Source organism: Lepus europaeus, chromosome 18 (assembly GCF_033115175.1).
Source record: "Lepus europaeus isolate LE1 chromosome 18, mLepTim1.pri, whole genome shotgun sequence".
NCBI classification, from domain to species: Eukaryota; Metazoa; Chordata; class Mammalia; order Lagomorpha; family Leporidae; genus Lepus; species Lepus europaeus.
In genome coordinates this window covers 19,091,731-19,108,706 of record NC_084844.1, presented here as the reverse complement: position 1 = coordinate 19,108,706, position 16,976 = coordinate 19,091,731, and the positions used below count along the sequence as shown (strand labels likewise).

The 16,976-nt window shown below is 60.1% G+C and overlaps 1 protein-coding gene across 5 annotated transcripts in view; it reads right to left on the bottom strand.

The window, feature by feature from the left end:
- HDAC5 (histone deacetylase 5) overlaps positions 1–16,976 on the bottom strand; it is a 35,485-nt gene that overhangs the window by 16,124 nt on the left and 2,385 nt on the right. For 2 of the 5 annotated variants that reach the window (XM_062174856.1, XM_062174859.1), the window contains exons 2-3: positions 13,972–14,181; positions 7,034–7,105 (exon numbers count right to left, since the gene is read on the bottom strand). In XM_062174856.1, the coding sequence (XP_062030840.1) occupies positions 7,034–7,105; positions 13,972–13,993 (94 nt within the window). In that variant the 5' untranslated portion in view covers positions 13,994–14,181. Of the gene's footprint in view, positions 1–7,033; positions 7,367–7,395; positions 7,548–13,971; positions 14,182–16,976 lie in introns of those variants that run through there. The other 3 variants (XM_062174858.1, XM_062174860.1, XM_062174857.1) reach the window with 3 other exon arrangements.

Genomic DNA, 16,976 nt, shown 5'->3' with positions numbered 1-16,976 from the left:
CCTTCCAGGGATGCTGCTCACATCCAGTGGCAGTATGCTGCACCCCGTGACCCCGATCTCACAGCCCCTATCCAAGCAAGGTCTGAGTCACCAGAAACACGAGCTTAAAATGTTGGCTCCTCGAATGGACATTTCTGCCTGGGTTTGACACCAGCCTCTGGCTCCCGCTTCCAGCTTCCCGCGAATGCAGACCCTGGGAGGGAACTGTGATGGCTCTGGCCTCCCACGTGGGAGACGTGGATGGAGTTCCTGGCTCCAGGCTTTAGCCAAGGCTGGGGGCCATTGTGGGCATTTGGGGAGAGAACCAAAGGATGCGAGCTCCATGTGTCTATCTCTCTGCCTCTGCTTTCCAAACAAAGACATTTTTTAAGTGTTAGTTCCTGGGCTGTCTTACAAAAGCCAAGCCGGGGGCCTGGGAATCCGCATTTGGACGCACTCCCTTGGTCATTCCCGTACAACTGAAAGCAGCCTGAGAACCGCTGCCTCTCACCGCCCGGGGGGCGCCGGCCCCCCGCCAGCTGTTACAGCTGCGAGTGGACACGGTTAATCTGATTTCCTGTCTGGCAGCTGTGCAGCGGGCAAGGGACAGCTGAGGGTCTCACAGAGAAGACGGGAAGAGGTAGGAGCAGGGGGCAGGGAGGCTGGCTGTGCGGGGGACAGTTCCAACTCTGCCCTGCGCCTTCTTCTCCTCTTGGACAAAATCCTTGTGGGGAAGGAGTTGGCCAAGGGGCCCCAAGGACTTATAAGAAACCAAGACTCGGGGCCGGCGCCGCGGCTCACTAGGCTAATCCTCTGCCTGCGGCGCCGGCACACTGGGTTCTAGTCCTGGTCGGGGCGCCGGATTCTGTCCTGGTTGTCCCTCTTCCAGGCCAGCTCTCTGCTGTGGCCAGGGAGTGCAGTAGAGGATGGCCCAAGTGCTTGGGCCCTGCACCCCATGGAGACCAGAAGCACCTGGCTCCTGGCTTTGGATCAGCGCGGTGCGCTGGCCACAGCGCGCCGGCCGCGGCAGTCATTGGAGGGTGAACCAACGGCAAAGGAAGACCTTTCTCTCTGTCTCTCTCTCTGTCCACTCTGCCTGTCAAAAAAATACATAAATATAAAATAAATAAAAATAATAATAAAAAAAAAAGAAACCAAGACTCGGGCTGGCGCCGCGGCTCAATAGGCTAATCCTCTGCCTGTGGCGCTGGCACACAGGGTTCTAGTTCTGGTTGGGGCGCCGGATTCTGTCCCGGTTGCCCCTCTTCCAGGCCAGCTCTCTGCTATGGCCCAGGAGTGCAGTGGAGGATGGCCCAAGTGCTTGGGCCCTGCACCCGCATGGGAGACCAGCAGAAGCACCTGGCTCCTGCCTTTGGGTCGGCGCAGCGCACCGGCCGCAGCGTGCTGGCTGTAGAGGCCACTTGGGGGGTGAACCAACGGAAGGAAGACCTTTCTCTCTGTCTGTCTCTCTCTCTCACTGTCTAACTCTGCCTGTAAAAAAAAAAGAAAAAAAAAAAAAAAAGAAAAGAAAAAGAAAAAAAAAGAAACCAAGACTCCCCAGGAGCACTAAAAAGGCCAGAACTGGCTCCATCCTCTGGGAGCACTAGCTTTGGTGGCATACAGCCTGGCCTACCTTGTGAGGTTGTGCAGGTTGTACACTGCACAAGGCACCCAGCTAAAGGGGAAAATGGGGCTAAAATCGAGCCCAAACGGCCACTACCAAGCATGTACACTGGGATGAGGACACATGCACCCAGGAGGGCTACCCTATAAAAGTCTGAACAAGGCCGGCGCCGTGGCTTAACAGGCTAATCCTCCGCCTAGCGGCGCCGGCACACCGGGTTCTAGTCCCGGTTGGGGCGCCGGATTCTATCCCAGTTGCCCCTCTTCCAGGCCAGCTCTCTGCTATGGCCCGGGAAGGCAGTGGAGGATGGCCCAAGTCCTTGGGCCCTGCGCCCGCATGGGAGACCAGGAGGAAGCACCTGGCTCCTGGCTTCGGATCAGCGAGATGCGCCGGCCGCAGCGGCCATTGGAGGGTGAACCAGCGGCAAAAAGGAAGACCTTTCTCTCTGTCTCTCTCTCTCACTATCCACTCTGCCTGTCAAAAAAAAAAAAATCTGAACAAACGAATCAACAATGTGTGGATCAACAAGAGCCCTACCCAGAGACCTGAGTTCAAATCCGAGCTCCCACTTATTCTGTGACCTTGGGCAAATTCCCTAGCCTCTCTGATCCTCCTCAATTATAAAATATGGCTGTTGGGGGTCAGTGTTGTGGCACAGCAGCTTAAGCTGTCACCTGCAATGCTGGCAGCCCACATCAGAGCACAAGTTCAAGTCCCAGCTGTTTCACTTCTGATCCAGCTCCCTGGGAAAGCAGTGTAAGACGGCCCAAGTGCTTCGGCCCCTGCACCCACGTGGGAGACCCTTTAGAAGCTCCTGGCTTTGGTGTGGCCCAGGCCTGGCTGTTGCAGCCAATTGGGGAATGAACCAGTAGATGGAAAATCTCTCTGTCTCTGTCTCTCTCTCTCTGTAACTCTACCTTTCAAACAAATAAAATAAATCTTTTTAAAAACAAAATAAAATAAAATGTGGCTGTTAACATCTTATTAAAAGAGATAAGGGAGGGGCCAGTGCTGTGGCGCAGCAGGTAAGGCTGCCACCTGCAGTGCTGGCATCCCATATGGGCGCCAGTTCAAGTCCTGGCTGCTCCACTTCTGATCCAGCTCTCTGTTATGGCCTGGGAAAGTAGTGGAAAATGGCCCAAGTCCTTGGGCCCCTGTGCCCACAGGGGAGACCTGGAAGAAGTTTCTGGCTTCGGATTGCACAGCTCCAGCAGTTGGGGCCATTTGGGGAGACCAGCGGATGGAAGACCTCTCTCTCTCTCTCTCTGCCTCTGCCTCTCTGTAACTCTGCCTTTCAAATAAATTAAAAGAGAGAGAGAGAGAGAGAGAGAGAGAGAGAGAGAGAGAGAGAAAGGAAGAGGGGCCAGCGTTGTGACACAGCGGGTTAAAGCCCTGGCCTGCAGCACTGGAATCCCATATGGGTGCTGGTTCAAGTCCTGGCTGCTCTATTTCCGATCCAGCTCCCTTCTGTGGCCTGGGAAAGTAGTAGAAGATGGCCCAGTGCTTGGGCCCCTGTACCCACGTGGGAGACCCGAAGAAGCTCCTGGCTCCTGGCTTCGGATCAGCTCAGCTCCAGTTGTTGAGGCCATCTGGAGAGTGAACCAGTGAATGCAAGACTTGTCTCTCTCTGCCTCTGCCTCTCTGGAACTCTTTTTTATTTTTAGTTTTTAAAATTTATTTATTTATTTGATGGGGCTGGCGGCGTGGCACAGTAGGTTAATCCTCCGCCTGCAGCGCTGGCATCCCATATGGGTGCTAGCTCGAATCCTGGCTGCTCCTCTTCCAATCCAGCTCTCTGCTGTGGCCTGGAAAAGCAGAAGACGGCCCAAGTGCTTGGGCTCCTGCACCCACGTGGGAGACCTGGAAGAAGCACCTGACTCCTGGCTTCAGATCAGCACAGCTCCAGCTGTTGCAGCCATTTGGGGGGATGAACCAATGGAAGGAAGACCTTTCTCTCTGTCTCTCCCTCCCACTGTCTGTAACTCTCTCAAATAAATAAATAAAATCTTTGAAAATAAAGATTTAATTTATTTATTTGAAAATTAGAGTTTCACAGAGAAAGAAGGAGAGGCAGAGAGAGAGAGAGAGAGAGATCTTCCATCCGCTGGTTCACTCCCCAACTGTCTATGATGGCTGGAGTTGCGCCAATCCGAAGCCAGGTGCCAGGAGCTTCTTCCAGGTCTCCCACGTGGGTGCAGGGTTCCAAGGACTTGGGGCATCTTGTACTGCTTTACCAGGCCACAGCAGAGAGCTGGATCGGAAGAGGAGCAGCCAGGACTCGAACCGACATCTGTATGGGAAGCCGGCATTGCAAATGGTGGTTTTACCCGTTACTCCACAGCACCAGCCCCTCTGTAACTCTTTCAAATAAATAAAATATACCTTGAAAAAAAAAAAAAAAGAGAGAGAGAGAGATAAGTGAAGAAAGAAAGGTACCTGACGCCCTTGTCACCTGGTAATGACAGTGTTAGTTCCTGTCCCACCTGAGACTCCTCCTCCCCATGCCCTCGGCATCCCAACACCTGCACACACAGCCACGCTTGCAATGGCCTGAGGACACAGACAGCAACATCCAGGGAGAGCGCCAGTGCCAACCCTGAACCCCACAGCACTTGCTGACATCCACAGTAATCACACGCTGACCCAGCAGCAGCCACAGCCTGCACAGTCAGAGTCCAGGGCCCACAGAAGGGGCCAAGAAATACCCAGCTCTGTGCTCCTGTGCATCCTTTACAAGAATTCAAACTCCCGGGCATTGTGGCGTGGCAGTAAAGCCTCCACCTGTGACGCCAACATCCCACATGGATGCCAGTTCAACGCCCAGCTGATCCACTTTGGATTCAGCTACCTGCTAACGTGCCTGGGAAACTAGCGGAAGATGGCCCAAGTGCTTGGGACCCTGCACCCACCTGGGTGACCCGGAAGAAGCTCCTGGCTCCCGGCTTTGGCCTAGTCCATCCCTGACCATTGCAGCCATCTGGGGTACGAACCAGCGGATGGAAGAGCTCGCTCTCTCCCAGCCTCTCCCTCTCTCTGTAACTCTGACTTTCAAATAAAATAAGTTAAAACCTTAAAAAAAGAATTCAAACTTCCCAAGCGGGGACCAGGCCTGGGTAACGGTGGTGCCCAGTGGGTGCTGGGCTGTGGCAGGGCAGCCAGCTAGGTGGGGACAGCCAGCTAGGTGGACACCAAGATTTCACCTCCCACACCCCAGGTCCCTGAAGCAGCAACAGCAGAGAGCCCCAGGCTCCACGGCTCAGCCGCTGGGGCGACACACTGTAGCTGGCTATTCACCCAGAGGGCTGAGCCCCAGAATTTGGTCAGCAGCCCCAGCCCCTCCCGCAACATTCATTCACCCAAGGGCCAGGCACTATGGTAGCTGCAGTGAGCAAGACTCCCCAAGGAAGAAGGCCACCCCCAGACAGGGTTCCTGCGACTTGCTGCTGGAGGTAACAGCTGCCACCACCCTGAAGAGCCCCTCGTCCCAACCCCTTGGGTTAGGGATGCCTGTGCGACACGTTCAGCCCCAAAGCACATCCCTGTATCCCGGCTGCAGAGGGATCAGGAGGGGGAACGGGAGGCGAGGGAGGGAATCACCAGGCTGCCTGGGCCCTCATGGCCATGTTTATCCAGGGAGGATTTTTTTTTTAACCCAAAGGTTAAAGTGTTTCTATTTGAAACGTCTATTTACATTCCAGAGTCCAAAAAAAAAACAAGGCCGCCTAGCTCCAGGCCTATATCTGTCCCGAGCCGCGTCACAGACATAGCATCAGAGCCGTGCAGGGGGAACATTCCTCGGCCTCTCCCCGAGCTGCTGAGGTGACTCACGCCTCTCCCCTGCCAACATGGACCATGCCACCACGCAGCAGGCCGGGCAGCGGCGGGGGCGGGGGGGCCAGGGCAGGTGGGCTTAGCGAAGGGCTGCGGGAGCAGGGCTGTGGCCCGCGAGGTTCCTGGGGTCTGCCTTGAAATGTGAAGAGGAACCCTGGGCTAGAGCTGGCTGCAGCTTGTAGGTTACCGAGCAGCAGGGACGGGGTGGGATGGGCTGGCTGGTGTGGCCGCCGGGTAGAGCTGCCCCCAGCAGATGCTCTGGGCGACTGTTCATTTTGCTTTGCAAGAGATTGCCTGGAGTCATAGAGGCTGAAAGCCAGCCAGAAAGGTCCTTAGCTCAAGCTCAGAACTGGGTAGGCACGAGCAAGTGCCTCTGTGGACGCCCACCTAGTCCCAGGGGCCCGCGTGGACCCTGCAGGGCCGGTCTCCACACTGTGCCCCCACGCTAGGATGCTGCACGGAAATCCCTGCCCAGGCAGGTGGCAGGCCATGTGCCAAGGCTTTTCCAAACCTTTCCCAAAACATTCATCCTCTGACACATCCCAGTTCCATTGTAACCTTCTCCCTAGACAGCCCAGAGCCAAGTCACAGGAACCTGCAGAGGCACACACTTCCCACCTTCTAATTCGAAGCTTGGGATCCACACCCACGTAACCAGAGGCAAGGACTCCCTATGCACGGGCACGCGCGCGCACACACACACACACACAGTGCCAAGCCACTGCCAGGAGGGGCAGGTGGGCGTGGGTCCAGCAGGCTCCTCCCTGGAGGAAGCATCCTGTGGTGCCGGCCTGGTGGGGAGGCTGTGCCAGCAAGGCCTGATGCTGCCAACAGGTTCCTGGGAGTGAGGGAAGGAGTGGCCCGGCTCTGGGGGACCCCACCCCCAGCCAAGGGCTGAAAGCTTTGCTACTGAGAAGGCAGCAGGGGAAGGGGCCATCCTGCAGCCAGGGCTGGGGGTCCGGAAGCCCATCTGAGCCAGAGCAATGCCTCTGCATCCTAGAGAGGTGGGGCTGAGGCCAGGCCCGGGGAGAGGGGAGACACGGGGGAGCCGGGAGCTGTGGCCCCCGCATGCCAGCCGCCAGCTCTGTGGAACCCCCCCACAACCACACAGCGTCTCCCCCACAGTGTCCGATCCTCAGACGCCGCCTGACTGGGGACCTGATGAACTCACTGCACTGGACCCTCTACCCAGCATAAACCGGCCGAAGCAGCTGGGGTCGCTTCAGCATCTTCCCCTGCCCCAAGCTGGGGAGCAGGCAGCCTGGAGCCAGGTCTCTGGCCCACTTCCTGCCCCCTGACCGTGGTGCCAACTAGGCCAGGAGCCTCGAGTAATCCCCAGCCCCCAGCAGCTGGGACAGACCCTGCCGGAAGCCAAAGGGACAGGAGGGATGCAGCGTGGTGCAGCTGCGCGGCCCGGGGGAAGGCGGCCACCTGTGAGCACCCTGCCCTGCCCCCTGCCGAGCCCCACGGATGCTCACAGCCACCCTCGAGAAAGCCCGAAAGAAGGATCCCACCTGGGCAGGGCTCAGAGCCAGCTGCTCTGCCTCAGGGACCAGGACGCCCAAGAGCAGAGCCTAGGGAGGGCGCCGAGGCACTCACCTGCCACGGGGATGCTGTGCAGAGGAGTCCGGGGCAGGATCTCCAGGGCTGGTTCCCGGCCTGACATGCCATCTGCTGAGAAACAGGATTCCGTCTCGTAGATGGTCTGCAGCATCTCCACCAGCCCGTGCGCCTTGGGCACCAGCAGCATGCCAGGGAGGGGCCGCCCGAGGCGGGAGCCGACGCGGGGAAGGTGCCAGGCGTGGTCTGCACTGCTCAGGGGCTCCCTGAGGCCACGGCTGCCGGGACCCGCGCTCTGGGGAGGCGCCGCATCCGGCCTGGGCGCTCCTGGTGGTGGCAGGGGCAGGAGGGGCCCCGGGGCCCTGGAACCGTGGCCCAGCTCTCCCCAGAGGGGCACCGACCACTGGCGCGTCCTCAGTTCCCAGGAGCTGGGGTCTGGCTGAGCGCTCAGGGGACAGGAAGAGGAGCTCGTTGGGCAGGCGGGCTCTCTGTGTTCCCTCCCAGCCCCGGGTGACAGCTCTGGGCCTGGCTCCCTGCTCCTCCTTCCCGAATGAGCCGCCGGCAGCTGGCAGGAGACTGAAATAGCAGTTGGGGGAGGGCCCTGTCTATAAATAGGTGGAGCATGCTCAGGGAGCCGCCGGCCGGCTGCCAGGAGCCCGGCCTGGCGGAGGCCCCATGGGGGAGGCGCGTTCCACCCCAGGAGGAAGCGCCAGGCGAGGGGGATGGGAGCGGGGGAGGGCCTGCACTCAGGGCCAAGGCCAGGGTACTCCAGAGTTGGCTGGGAGCAAGGGGCTTGATCTAGAAGTCAGACTTGGTCCTGCCACCCAAGGCAGGCAAAGGGCTGGAAGGGGCTGGGAGAGACTGGCAGACACCCGGCCACCTGGCCTAACCTTGCACCTTGCCTGGAGTTCTCGCAACAGCTGCCTGGGGATTTGTTTAACTTTTGCCCTCCCCACCCCGTCAACCAGCAGGGAGCCCCCTGGACAGCCAGCCGCTCAATGGCAGCGCCCCCCCCCCCCCCCCCCGTCCTCTCTGCAGCGCTGGCCTCCAGGGGCTGCTTCCCAGGGGGCAGGGAGCCTCGTATTGGGCAGGCCTCAGTCCAGGCCAGGAAAGGGGACCGGGGACCAGACAGCAGCTGCCGGTTCTCAGAGCACAGGAAGCGCTTCCCTGGCAGCACGCCCCGTGTGATGCTGCGAGCATCATACACATCACCTAATTTATCCTGCATGATGACCTCGGGAGTGAGGTACAGGTAGGGAAACCGAGGCCCAGAGCAATGAAGTCACTCATCCTAGGTCACACAGCTGCTTACACAGAGGGCTGGGACATCCGGAGTGCAAAGCTGAGCTCTAACCACCACACTGCACTGTCTCCCATGCAAGTTAATGCATGTAGCTGGCCCTGAGTTTCCCGGAACAGGTCCGATGATCCCCACGCCCAAGGAGGAAATGATTTGAGGTTGGAGCCCTCCAGGAAGAGTGAGAGTCCCCCTCAACCAGCCTCGGGCTGGCAATGCAGCCCCTGTTACTTGGACCCTGCTGGGACCTGGGGCCATGGGCCTGCCCTCGCCACTGCTGGCCTGCCTCACCTCCCCAGCTTACACCTCCCACTAGTGTAGAGATCCCACTTGGCCTCCTGACCTCACTGGAGCCTTTTAATAGCCCGGTTATTCCTGGGTCTCTATCCCCCTCCCCCTTCCTGATGTCACAGTTGCTATTTTGGAGCCCTCTCCTGGCCCCTCCTTGCCCCCTACTCCAGGCATGGAGCCAGGGACACCTGTCTCTGGACTGAATGACCTCACCCTCCTGTCAGAGCCTGGGAGAAGCTGGCCAGCCAAGGACACGGTGGCCATGGTTCCTGGGGCCCATCTCCTCGACCGGGATGGCAGAGGGGCCTACCCTAGAGAGCAGAGGTGACAGAGGGCAGGCTCTCCCGGGCCCTAGACTGGCGAGATGCTTATGCTGCTGGGGTACCTGGGGGCGGGGAATCCATCGGGGGTCTGGAGCTGCAGCTTCTCAGCCAAGCAGACCCTGGAAGGATGAAGGGGAGCAGTGCTCCCCCGAGGGCTGGGCTGTGATGGACACCCCATGGTGGGCCCAGGGACCTCGTTTACCACCCCCCGCCCTGACCTCATCCTGGCCAAGCAGGCCTTCCCAAGGGGAAAGGAAGGGACGACCGAGGTGCCCACTGTGGGGCGGCAGGCAGTAGACTCGAGGGAGAGCAGAGAGCGTGGGCACTGGCCGCTCCCAGCCAGGACTCCACCTACCCACGCCGGGAGCAACCAGAAGGGCTGGCTGGCCCTGTCCTGGCTCCCTCTGCCTGCCCCAGGCTCAGGAGAGTGGCAGCAGAGCCCTGCTCTGGAGAAGAGGAAGTCGCTGGTGGCTGTGACTTGACAGCAGAGCCCCCAGAGCCTGGGCAGCCTGAGCCCCAGGGAGAGGATCCCTCGCTTAGGAAACACTCCTGTGAGCACCCACCCAATCAACGGGCACCCAGAGGTGGCCAGAGCCAGCTCCCAGGACCATGGAGGTTCCCAGGAGGTGGGAAGGGAAGTGTCAGGCACAGCCAATCCTCAATGCAATTCCCAGAATTCTCAAGGGGAATAGGGGAGGAAGCCGGGGAGGGGCGGGGCGGGGGGGGCAGGAGTAGGGCAAGCGTCTTTCTTTTTTTCTATGATTCAGATGATGCAACAAAGTCAACCTGATGTCTAACCCCAACGCTTCCTGCTAAAGCCTCTCTCCTTAGGCTCTCAGGATTCCTCGCCTTCTGTCCCTACCCATCCAGCTCTCCCAGGGGTCAGCCCAAGCACCTTACGCAGCACCCACGGCACCCGTCCTCCCCAGCCTGCAGGGGTGCCAGCCCCTGCCTCAGAGGCTGCATTCTGACCCCACAACTCTCATTCTGGAGGAGAGGAAGAGCCCAGTGCTGGCTCCCTGAGCTCTCCCAGGCTCCCATGTGCTGGGTCTAAAGGCTGGGGCGGGGCCCTCACCAAGTGGAGGAGAGCAAGTTCTGCTCTGTGCACGGTCAGAAGATGAAGGGCTGGGGCCTGCGTGTGGCACAGCGGGTTAGGCCACTGCTTGCGACACCTGCATCCCATACCGGAGTGCCAGTTCGAGTCCCAGCTACTTTGCCTCTCGATGCATCCGGGGAGGCAGTGGAGGATGGCTAAAGTGCTTGGGCCCCTGCCACTCATGGGAAGCCTGAATGGCTCCTGATGCCAGCCTGACCCAGTCCTGGCTGTCGTGGCCATTTAGGGAGTGAACCAGAGGATAGAAGATCTCTGTTTCTCTCTCTGTCACTCTGCCTTTCAAGTAGATGAAAATAAACTACTACATTTGTAGGAAGCTAAGGGCTAGCCCAAGAGCACCGTGCTGGAGTAGGAGACGCCAGGTGCCCCAGGGCCCAGGAGGAAAAGGCCTGTCTGCCCCCCAAGTCTAGTGGTGCCAGAGCCGGTCAGCACCGGCTGTGAGCTAACGTGTGCCAGGCCCCATACAAGGTGCTGGCTGAGCCCTCTCCCTGGAAGCCGGGCCAGGAAAAACGTGAACACCTACTCTGGCCTCTCCCGGTCCCCTCACTGCTGAGCCTGCCTCCTCCAGTCACCCGGTTCTGAGCCCTCAACCCCTCTGGGCCGAGGGAGCAGGGAGAGGAGGGCGAGCAGACCCCACGCTGCAGCGGTGCACAACGTGTGCCAGGGGCATCCGAGGAGAGAAGGGAGGTGGGGGCCCCCGAGCCGACCCCTGCCCGAGCCGGCGCTGACCCACTTTCTCCTCCTCGGCGCTGGCTGGCGGCCCTCCCAGGGGCTCAGCAGCAGAGCCCCAGGCTGGGAGACAGGACGCCGAGGTTCCCGGCTCCACCCCACGCCCATGCCCCAGTTTCTTTGGTCACCCAGAAAGGAGGGTTCAGTGCCCTCCCTCCTGGGAAAGGGAAGAAGAGAAAGTGGAGAGGGTGCTGGGAGGTGCTGGGCAGGCAGGTGTTGTCTTGAAGCCCGCCTCCCACGCCGGGGCCCGCTGCCGCCCAGACTAGCTAACACCCACTGCCTGGCTCTTCCCTCCCCTCTGGGCAGTGGCACCCGATGACCAGCGTGGGCCCAGCTCTCAGGTCCCAGGGCAGCTTCTGTCACTCCTCCAAGCCCACTGCGCAGAACACGCAGAAACAAACAGTTTCAGAAAAACAAACACGGCCTTAGTCCCCTTCTGCCTGAAAAGGCGGCCGAGCTCAGCGGTGTCACTTCGGGGAAACAGGCAGCCCTGTCCGTGGCCTCTGTCCGCCAGAGGTAAACCGGATCAAATGCTTTCGTGCAGCCCAGCCCAGAGGAGAGAGGGTGGGCAGCTCAGACTCCAGGGGACACCCCCACCAGCAGCGCCTGCTCTTGCTGACCTGTCGCTGTTGGGGCAGGGATGGAGCTCCCACGCTCGCGTTTCTTCCCGCACGGCCGAGCTTGCCCGTGACATTCAGCAGGGCTGTGCGGGGAGGAACTAGATGAACAGAAAACTCTCCTTGCTCAGCTCCGTGGCTCTGGTCCCAGGGGAAGGCACAGCGAATGCTGCAGGAGGCAGGGCGAGGGTGGGCAGTGCTCAGGACCAGGGCACCCGGGGGGAACCAAGCATTGGCAGCAGTCCTGTCTCCATCCCCGGCCCCAAACCTCTCTTTCTTAGGGTGTTGTGCAGGGTGTCCACAGGGAAGTGGACACCCATGTGCTCTGCCTCTAATTCGTGGCTTCTTTTTACTTCCGTGGAGTCCCAGGGGACATGGTTCACAGGGTTCTGCCAGGCGCCGGGCACCCGCAGCCCCAGCCCAGAAGCCAGCACGAGCTCTGGGCACGGCAGAGGCTGGCTGCTTCCCTGACCCACAGCAGCCCGAACCCCACAACTGGAAGAGCCCGTCCCCAGGCAAACGCAGGGAGAAGCACCTCAGGGGGGCAGCCTCAAGCCAGGATCCCAGTTCTGAGGCCTCCCAACAGTGCTAAAAGGAGGTTCCCAAACCCCAGCCCCCTCTCTTCTCTCCCTCCCAAACACCAAGCAGACAGCATCTCCCCCTGCTGGGGGTTGCCGGAAAACCAGCCAGGAGGCAGGGCCAAGTCCATGGCCCTACGCGGTCCATCCTGGGCAGCAGGGCAGCCGCTCGCTCCGGGGGCCACCTCCAGCTACATCACACTCCTGCCAGCTCTGGCAGACGACCTGCAAGGGGGACTCTGATCAGTAGCGTCTGGAAAGGCAGCCAATAACTTCCCCTCTCCTGGGTTGATGGTTAGAACCTTTCACTGCAAAGGAATCAAACCCCATAGCTAGGAAACATCCATCACGAGTCACCAACAGAGGCCTCTGGGCAGCTGCTGGGCCCCTGCCAAGGGCGAGGCAGGGTCTACAGATGGATCAGCCTCTCAGCTCAGAGAAAGGAGCAGCTGGCACGGCTTGTGCCATCAGACACTTGGACCTGCGAGGGGCAGTGTCCGGCTGAGACGGGCAACAAACTGGTGACCACTCTCCAGGCCTCTCCTGCCCTTTTCCTCAACCAGCCTAAGAGGAGAAAAGCCAGAGCTGGACAACACACCTGGCACAGCCAGGCCTCCAGGGCACAGGCAGGAACCCAAACCCGGCAGGACAGACAACGGGGAACAAAGTGGAGGGCGCCCCGGGTGCCTCCCTGGCACCACCTGCATAGCTTTCTGCAGGCAGGTTTCCCACCCTGGCCCTGAGCCCCTGTCCTTCAAATTTAGACAGGAAATATCCACCCACCCTTATGGAAAAAGACGTGGGGATGTGATGAGCTGTGGAGGGTTCAAGTTGAGCAAGATGGACTCTGCCCCCTTTAGACTGTGCAGAAGGAGACAGCCCGAGAGAGAAGGCAGTCATTACACTGACCACACTGACCCATGACCCTCCTGGGAAACTCCTGAGGGTCCACTCTGGCCACTTGGACACATCCCCAAGGGCACACATCCAGAGCCAGCCTCACATGAAGCTGCCTGGGTTCCTACCCACAGACTATTTGTGGCAGCACTGGGCAGGGTCCCAGGAACAGAGGAGAACGGGAAATATCATAGCAGAAGACCCCAAATTAGGAATCCACCATGGGGCCGGTGCTGTGGCATAGGTTAAGCCTCTACCTGCAGTGCCAGCATCCACTTCCAATCCAGCTCCCTGCTAATGCACCTGGGAAAGCAGCCAAAGATAGCCCAAGTCCTTGGGTCACAGTACCTAAGTGGGAAACCCAGGAGTAGCTCCTGGCTCCTGGCTTCGGCCTGGCCCAGCCACAGTGGTTGTGGTGGCCATTTGTGGCCATCTGTTGAGTGAACCAGTAGATGCAAGGTCTCTCTCTCTCTCTCTCTCTCTCTCTCTCCTTCCCTCTCTCTATCTCTACCTTCCAAATAAATAAATAAATCTTAAGGAAAAAAAAGGAATCAGCCATATCCTGGGCCCGAGTGGAAGAGGGACAGTCCACCTGGACTCAGAGGAGTGCCAAGGCTCCTCTGTGAACAGCCCCCTTGCACCCCAATTCCACACACAAAGGCAGAGGTTAGGGCCCGGGGCCCTGCCCATCTCCACGAGGAGTAAAATAGTAAAATGAGAACACAGAGAAACTGTTCACCAAGAGAGAAGCCACCACCGCCAAAAGGAAGCTGGACACTCAGCCATGGTGTGGAAATTCCTCCAACATCATCCCAGGCCACCCAGAGAGAGCCGGGACCCGGCCTGTGCCCTCAGGCCTGCCTTGGTTAACAGCGCACAGCAGAGCGGGAACCCAGGGCCCCCACGCTGAGGGCAGACACGCAGCCGAATCATACCCACGCCCTCCCAGGGTCCTCAGCGGCCAGGGTGACCTCATGGCACGTCCTTTTCTTGCAATGCTGCTCCACTCCTGACCCCTTGGTTCCTTGACAGCTCAGCACTGAGCGTCCACGGGCCTGCGCGGGAGACCCACATGGCCCCGTTGCATCCGAGCGGCCCCAGGGTGCTCTCCTCCGACCTCCCCGCTCTTACCCGACTCGTTGGGAGAGTTCATGCCGGCTGGGGCCCGCAGGAAGCTGGCGCTGGGGGCTGGGACGGGAGGGGGTGGAGCTGCGGTGATGTCAAGAGAGACAGACGATAACAGACAGATGGACGGGACGGGAGCCCGGGGCCGCCGTGCCTCTAATGCCCATCCGAGGCCATCCTTCGGGGCGAGGCAGTCAGGCACTCAGAACGGCAACCCTGGGGAGAGACGGAGCAGGGTTAGAGGCCCCCAACTCAGGAAGCTGAGAGTTGAAGGAGACCTTGGAGCGCGGCAGCGTACACCGGGGGCCGCGCGGGAGGACACCTGCCCCCGGAATGAGCAGAAGCAGCTTCCCAACTGCAGAAGCCTCTGGTGCCCAATAGGAAATGGCCATGGTGGCCACACCCAAACAAACTCCTTTTCAAGTGAGAGCGTTCGTGGTCAGGCGGGGAGATCTGACAGACTCCCAAGGGAGCCCGACACGGGACCAGGGTGCACTGAAGGCCAAAGTGCAGGGAGGTTTCCAATGGCCCTCCCTGGCGTGGCAGCCACAGGGCTCACGTGGAGGTCCTGGAAGCAGGCAGGGGATCCCAGCCCCAGCAGCCTGAGCTGGCCAGAGCCCTCTTCTCCCGACGTCCTGACCTTTGTGCCGCCAGACCCTGCCTTGGTCCCTCCCCACTCCACCCCCAACCACCCCCATTCAACACTGGCTCAGGGCACAGGGTTTGTTCCCAGGAACTGGGAAAGTCAGAGACATTGAGGATCCAGCAGTCCCGGCCTGCAGGGTCCAGGGCCCAAGCCCAGGGCTCTGTGCTCTGTGCAAGGTCCGGTCTCCACAGGCATGAAATCCAGCCTGCGACTTAAGTCATGGCTTGACACTTCCTAAGCCTCTCCCCACCACCCAGGACAAGGGACTTTTTTTCCCACTTGAAACAAAGGCACCCAAAAGCCCAGCAGTGCATGAGGTCAACATAGGAACAACAGAGTCTAGGACAGAGCCATGGGCTCGCCCTCTCCTGCAGCCCTCCCCCGCCCCAGCCCGGCCAGTCCTCAAGCCTCAGACACTGTGTGTGCACCCACCTGGGCCCATCCCTGAACAGCCCAGATCCACCCAGACATGATCTCATTCATTTGCTTCCAGATGAAGGCAGGCCCTCCAATACCGGTGGCAGGGAAGGCTCGGAGGAGGCTCAGAGCTGCCTGAGGTTTAAGCCCTAACTCTGCTCCCCACGCCTGGAACAGGCACTCAGCACTACCTCCTGGCACGATTAATTCCCAGTGAGCCATGACCTCTCAACCAGGGTTTGCGAGGGTGGGGGTCCATGCAGAGCCAAGAGAGTCATGATAGACAGACAGACAGACACACACACACACACACACACACGACCTGAAGGTCCCTGGCTCACCGCCCTCTGCCCTCACCCACAGGGCTGAGGCTCTATGGCTGGAGGAAGGGGCACTCGGATAGGAGGGGCAGAGCTGTAGGGGCTGCCTCGATCTGGACAGGCACAGGTGTGGAGCAGGACAAAAGAGACTGTGCAGGGTTGGGGCTGAGCTCAGGAATGTAGCAGGTGGGGCTGATGCGCTGGCAGGGCCCGCGTGGGCAGGCAGCTCTGCCCGTGCCCACACCAGCGCTGGCGCCCAGTCCTGCTCACACCCTTTCCCGTGGGCTGGGGAACACAGGTTCAGAAATTCCCACGATTCCCAGCAGCCCAAGGAAGCCAGCCCAGCTCCCTGGGTGGGAGGTACCGCCGTGGCAGGGTGCTCAGAAGGGGCAGAGCCCAGCGCAGCTCAGCCCCCAGCCCGCAGGCGCCTCGTCCACCCACCCTCTCTCTGGGTGGGAAGGTGTAGACCCTCACCCTCACCTGCTGGGGAGGAGAGCCAGGAGCAGTTCCTGGAGCTCGCAGTGGGCCCAGGACTTGCTATGCTCTTCTCCCCACCCTGCGGGATTCGCGGGGACCCTTGGGGCCCCAGCCACCGGTAGCAAGTCTGCCAACAACACCCCCACCAAGTCTCCCCGGAGAACAAGAGCCACCGGCCGGCGCGGCCTCCCTGCAAACAAAGCAGCCTTCAAGGCCGGCCCGATCAGGACAGGCAGAGATTCTTGTCTAGGGTGGGGCACGAAGGGGGAAAAAGGGCAGCCTGATGTTTAAAACCTGAGCTCTTTGTTCCCGTCTCGGCCAGAGAAACTTGCTGACTGCGGAGCTATGAGGGTCCTGGCGGGTCCTGGCGGACAGTGAGGCTGAGGCCGACCCCGAGGGCAGCCGGCTTCCCTGACACCCAGAGTGGGCAGACCCCCCGCCAGGGCCCTGCCCCTCCCACCCCCCTCAACTCTTTCCTCCTCACAGACCCCCATCCAGTAACTCCAGGATCCAAACTCCCCTTCTCAAAATGCTGCCCCACCGGATGCTGGCTTTCCAACAATTCCCTCCAAGTCAGGTGTCCCGCGGAGGGCCGCGCTGGACCCTGGACTCCACTACCACTGTACCACCCGCTCCCAACACACCAGCCGGCGCCTCACTAGAGGCAGGCCCAGGTCCTGCGCTCCCGGGCCCCAGCAGCGGGAGCGAGCCGTCTAAACCAAGCTGGAGAGCTGCAGATTGCTTCGCTTGCTCCAACAACTTTGCCCAAAAGCTATGGAGCCCAGATACCCCACACAGACACTGAGGACAGGTACCTTGGCCCCTCCGATTGTGGCCCCAGCCTCCAGGAGCTTCCACTGCCCACGGAGCTATGCAGGGGAACTGACTTGGCTGCCCAGGCCCAAAATCAGGGAGAAGGGAAGGACATCAGAGGAGGAAAAAAGGCTCCGGGCTGACAAATTCATTTTTGCAATCGGCCCATTTCTGTTTGTCTGCTCAGACGCAGCTCCAGGCATCTGCACAAGCCAGATGGAGGAGGCTGCTATTTCTAGAAAAAAAAAAAAAGGGGGGGGGTGAGAGGGGAGCAAGGGAGGAGGGGGAGGCAGAGGGCAGGAGAGGGGTCTGTTTGCCCTAAAACCTCAGGCAGAATG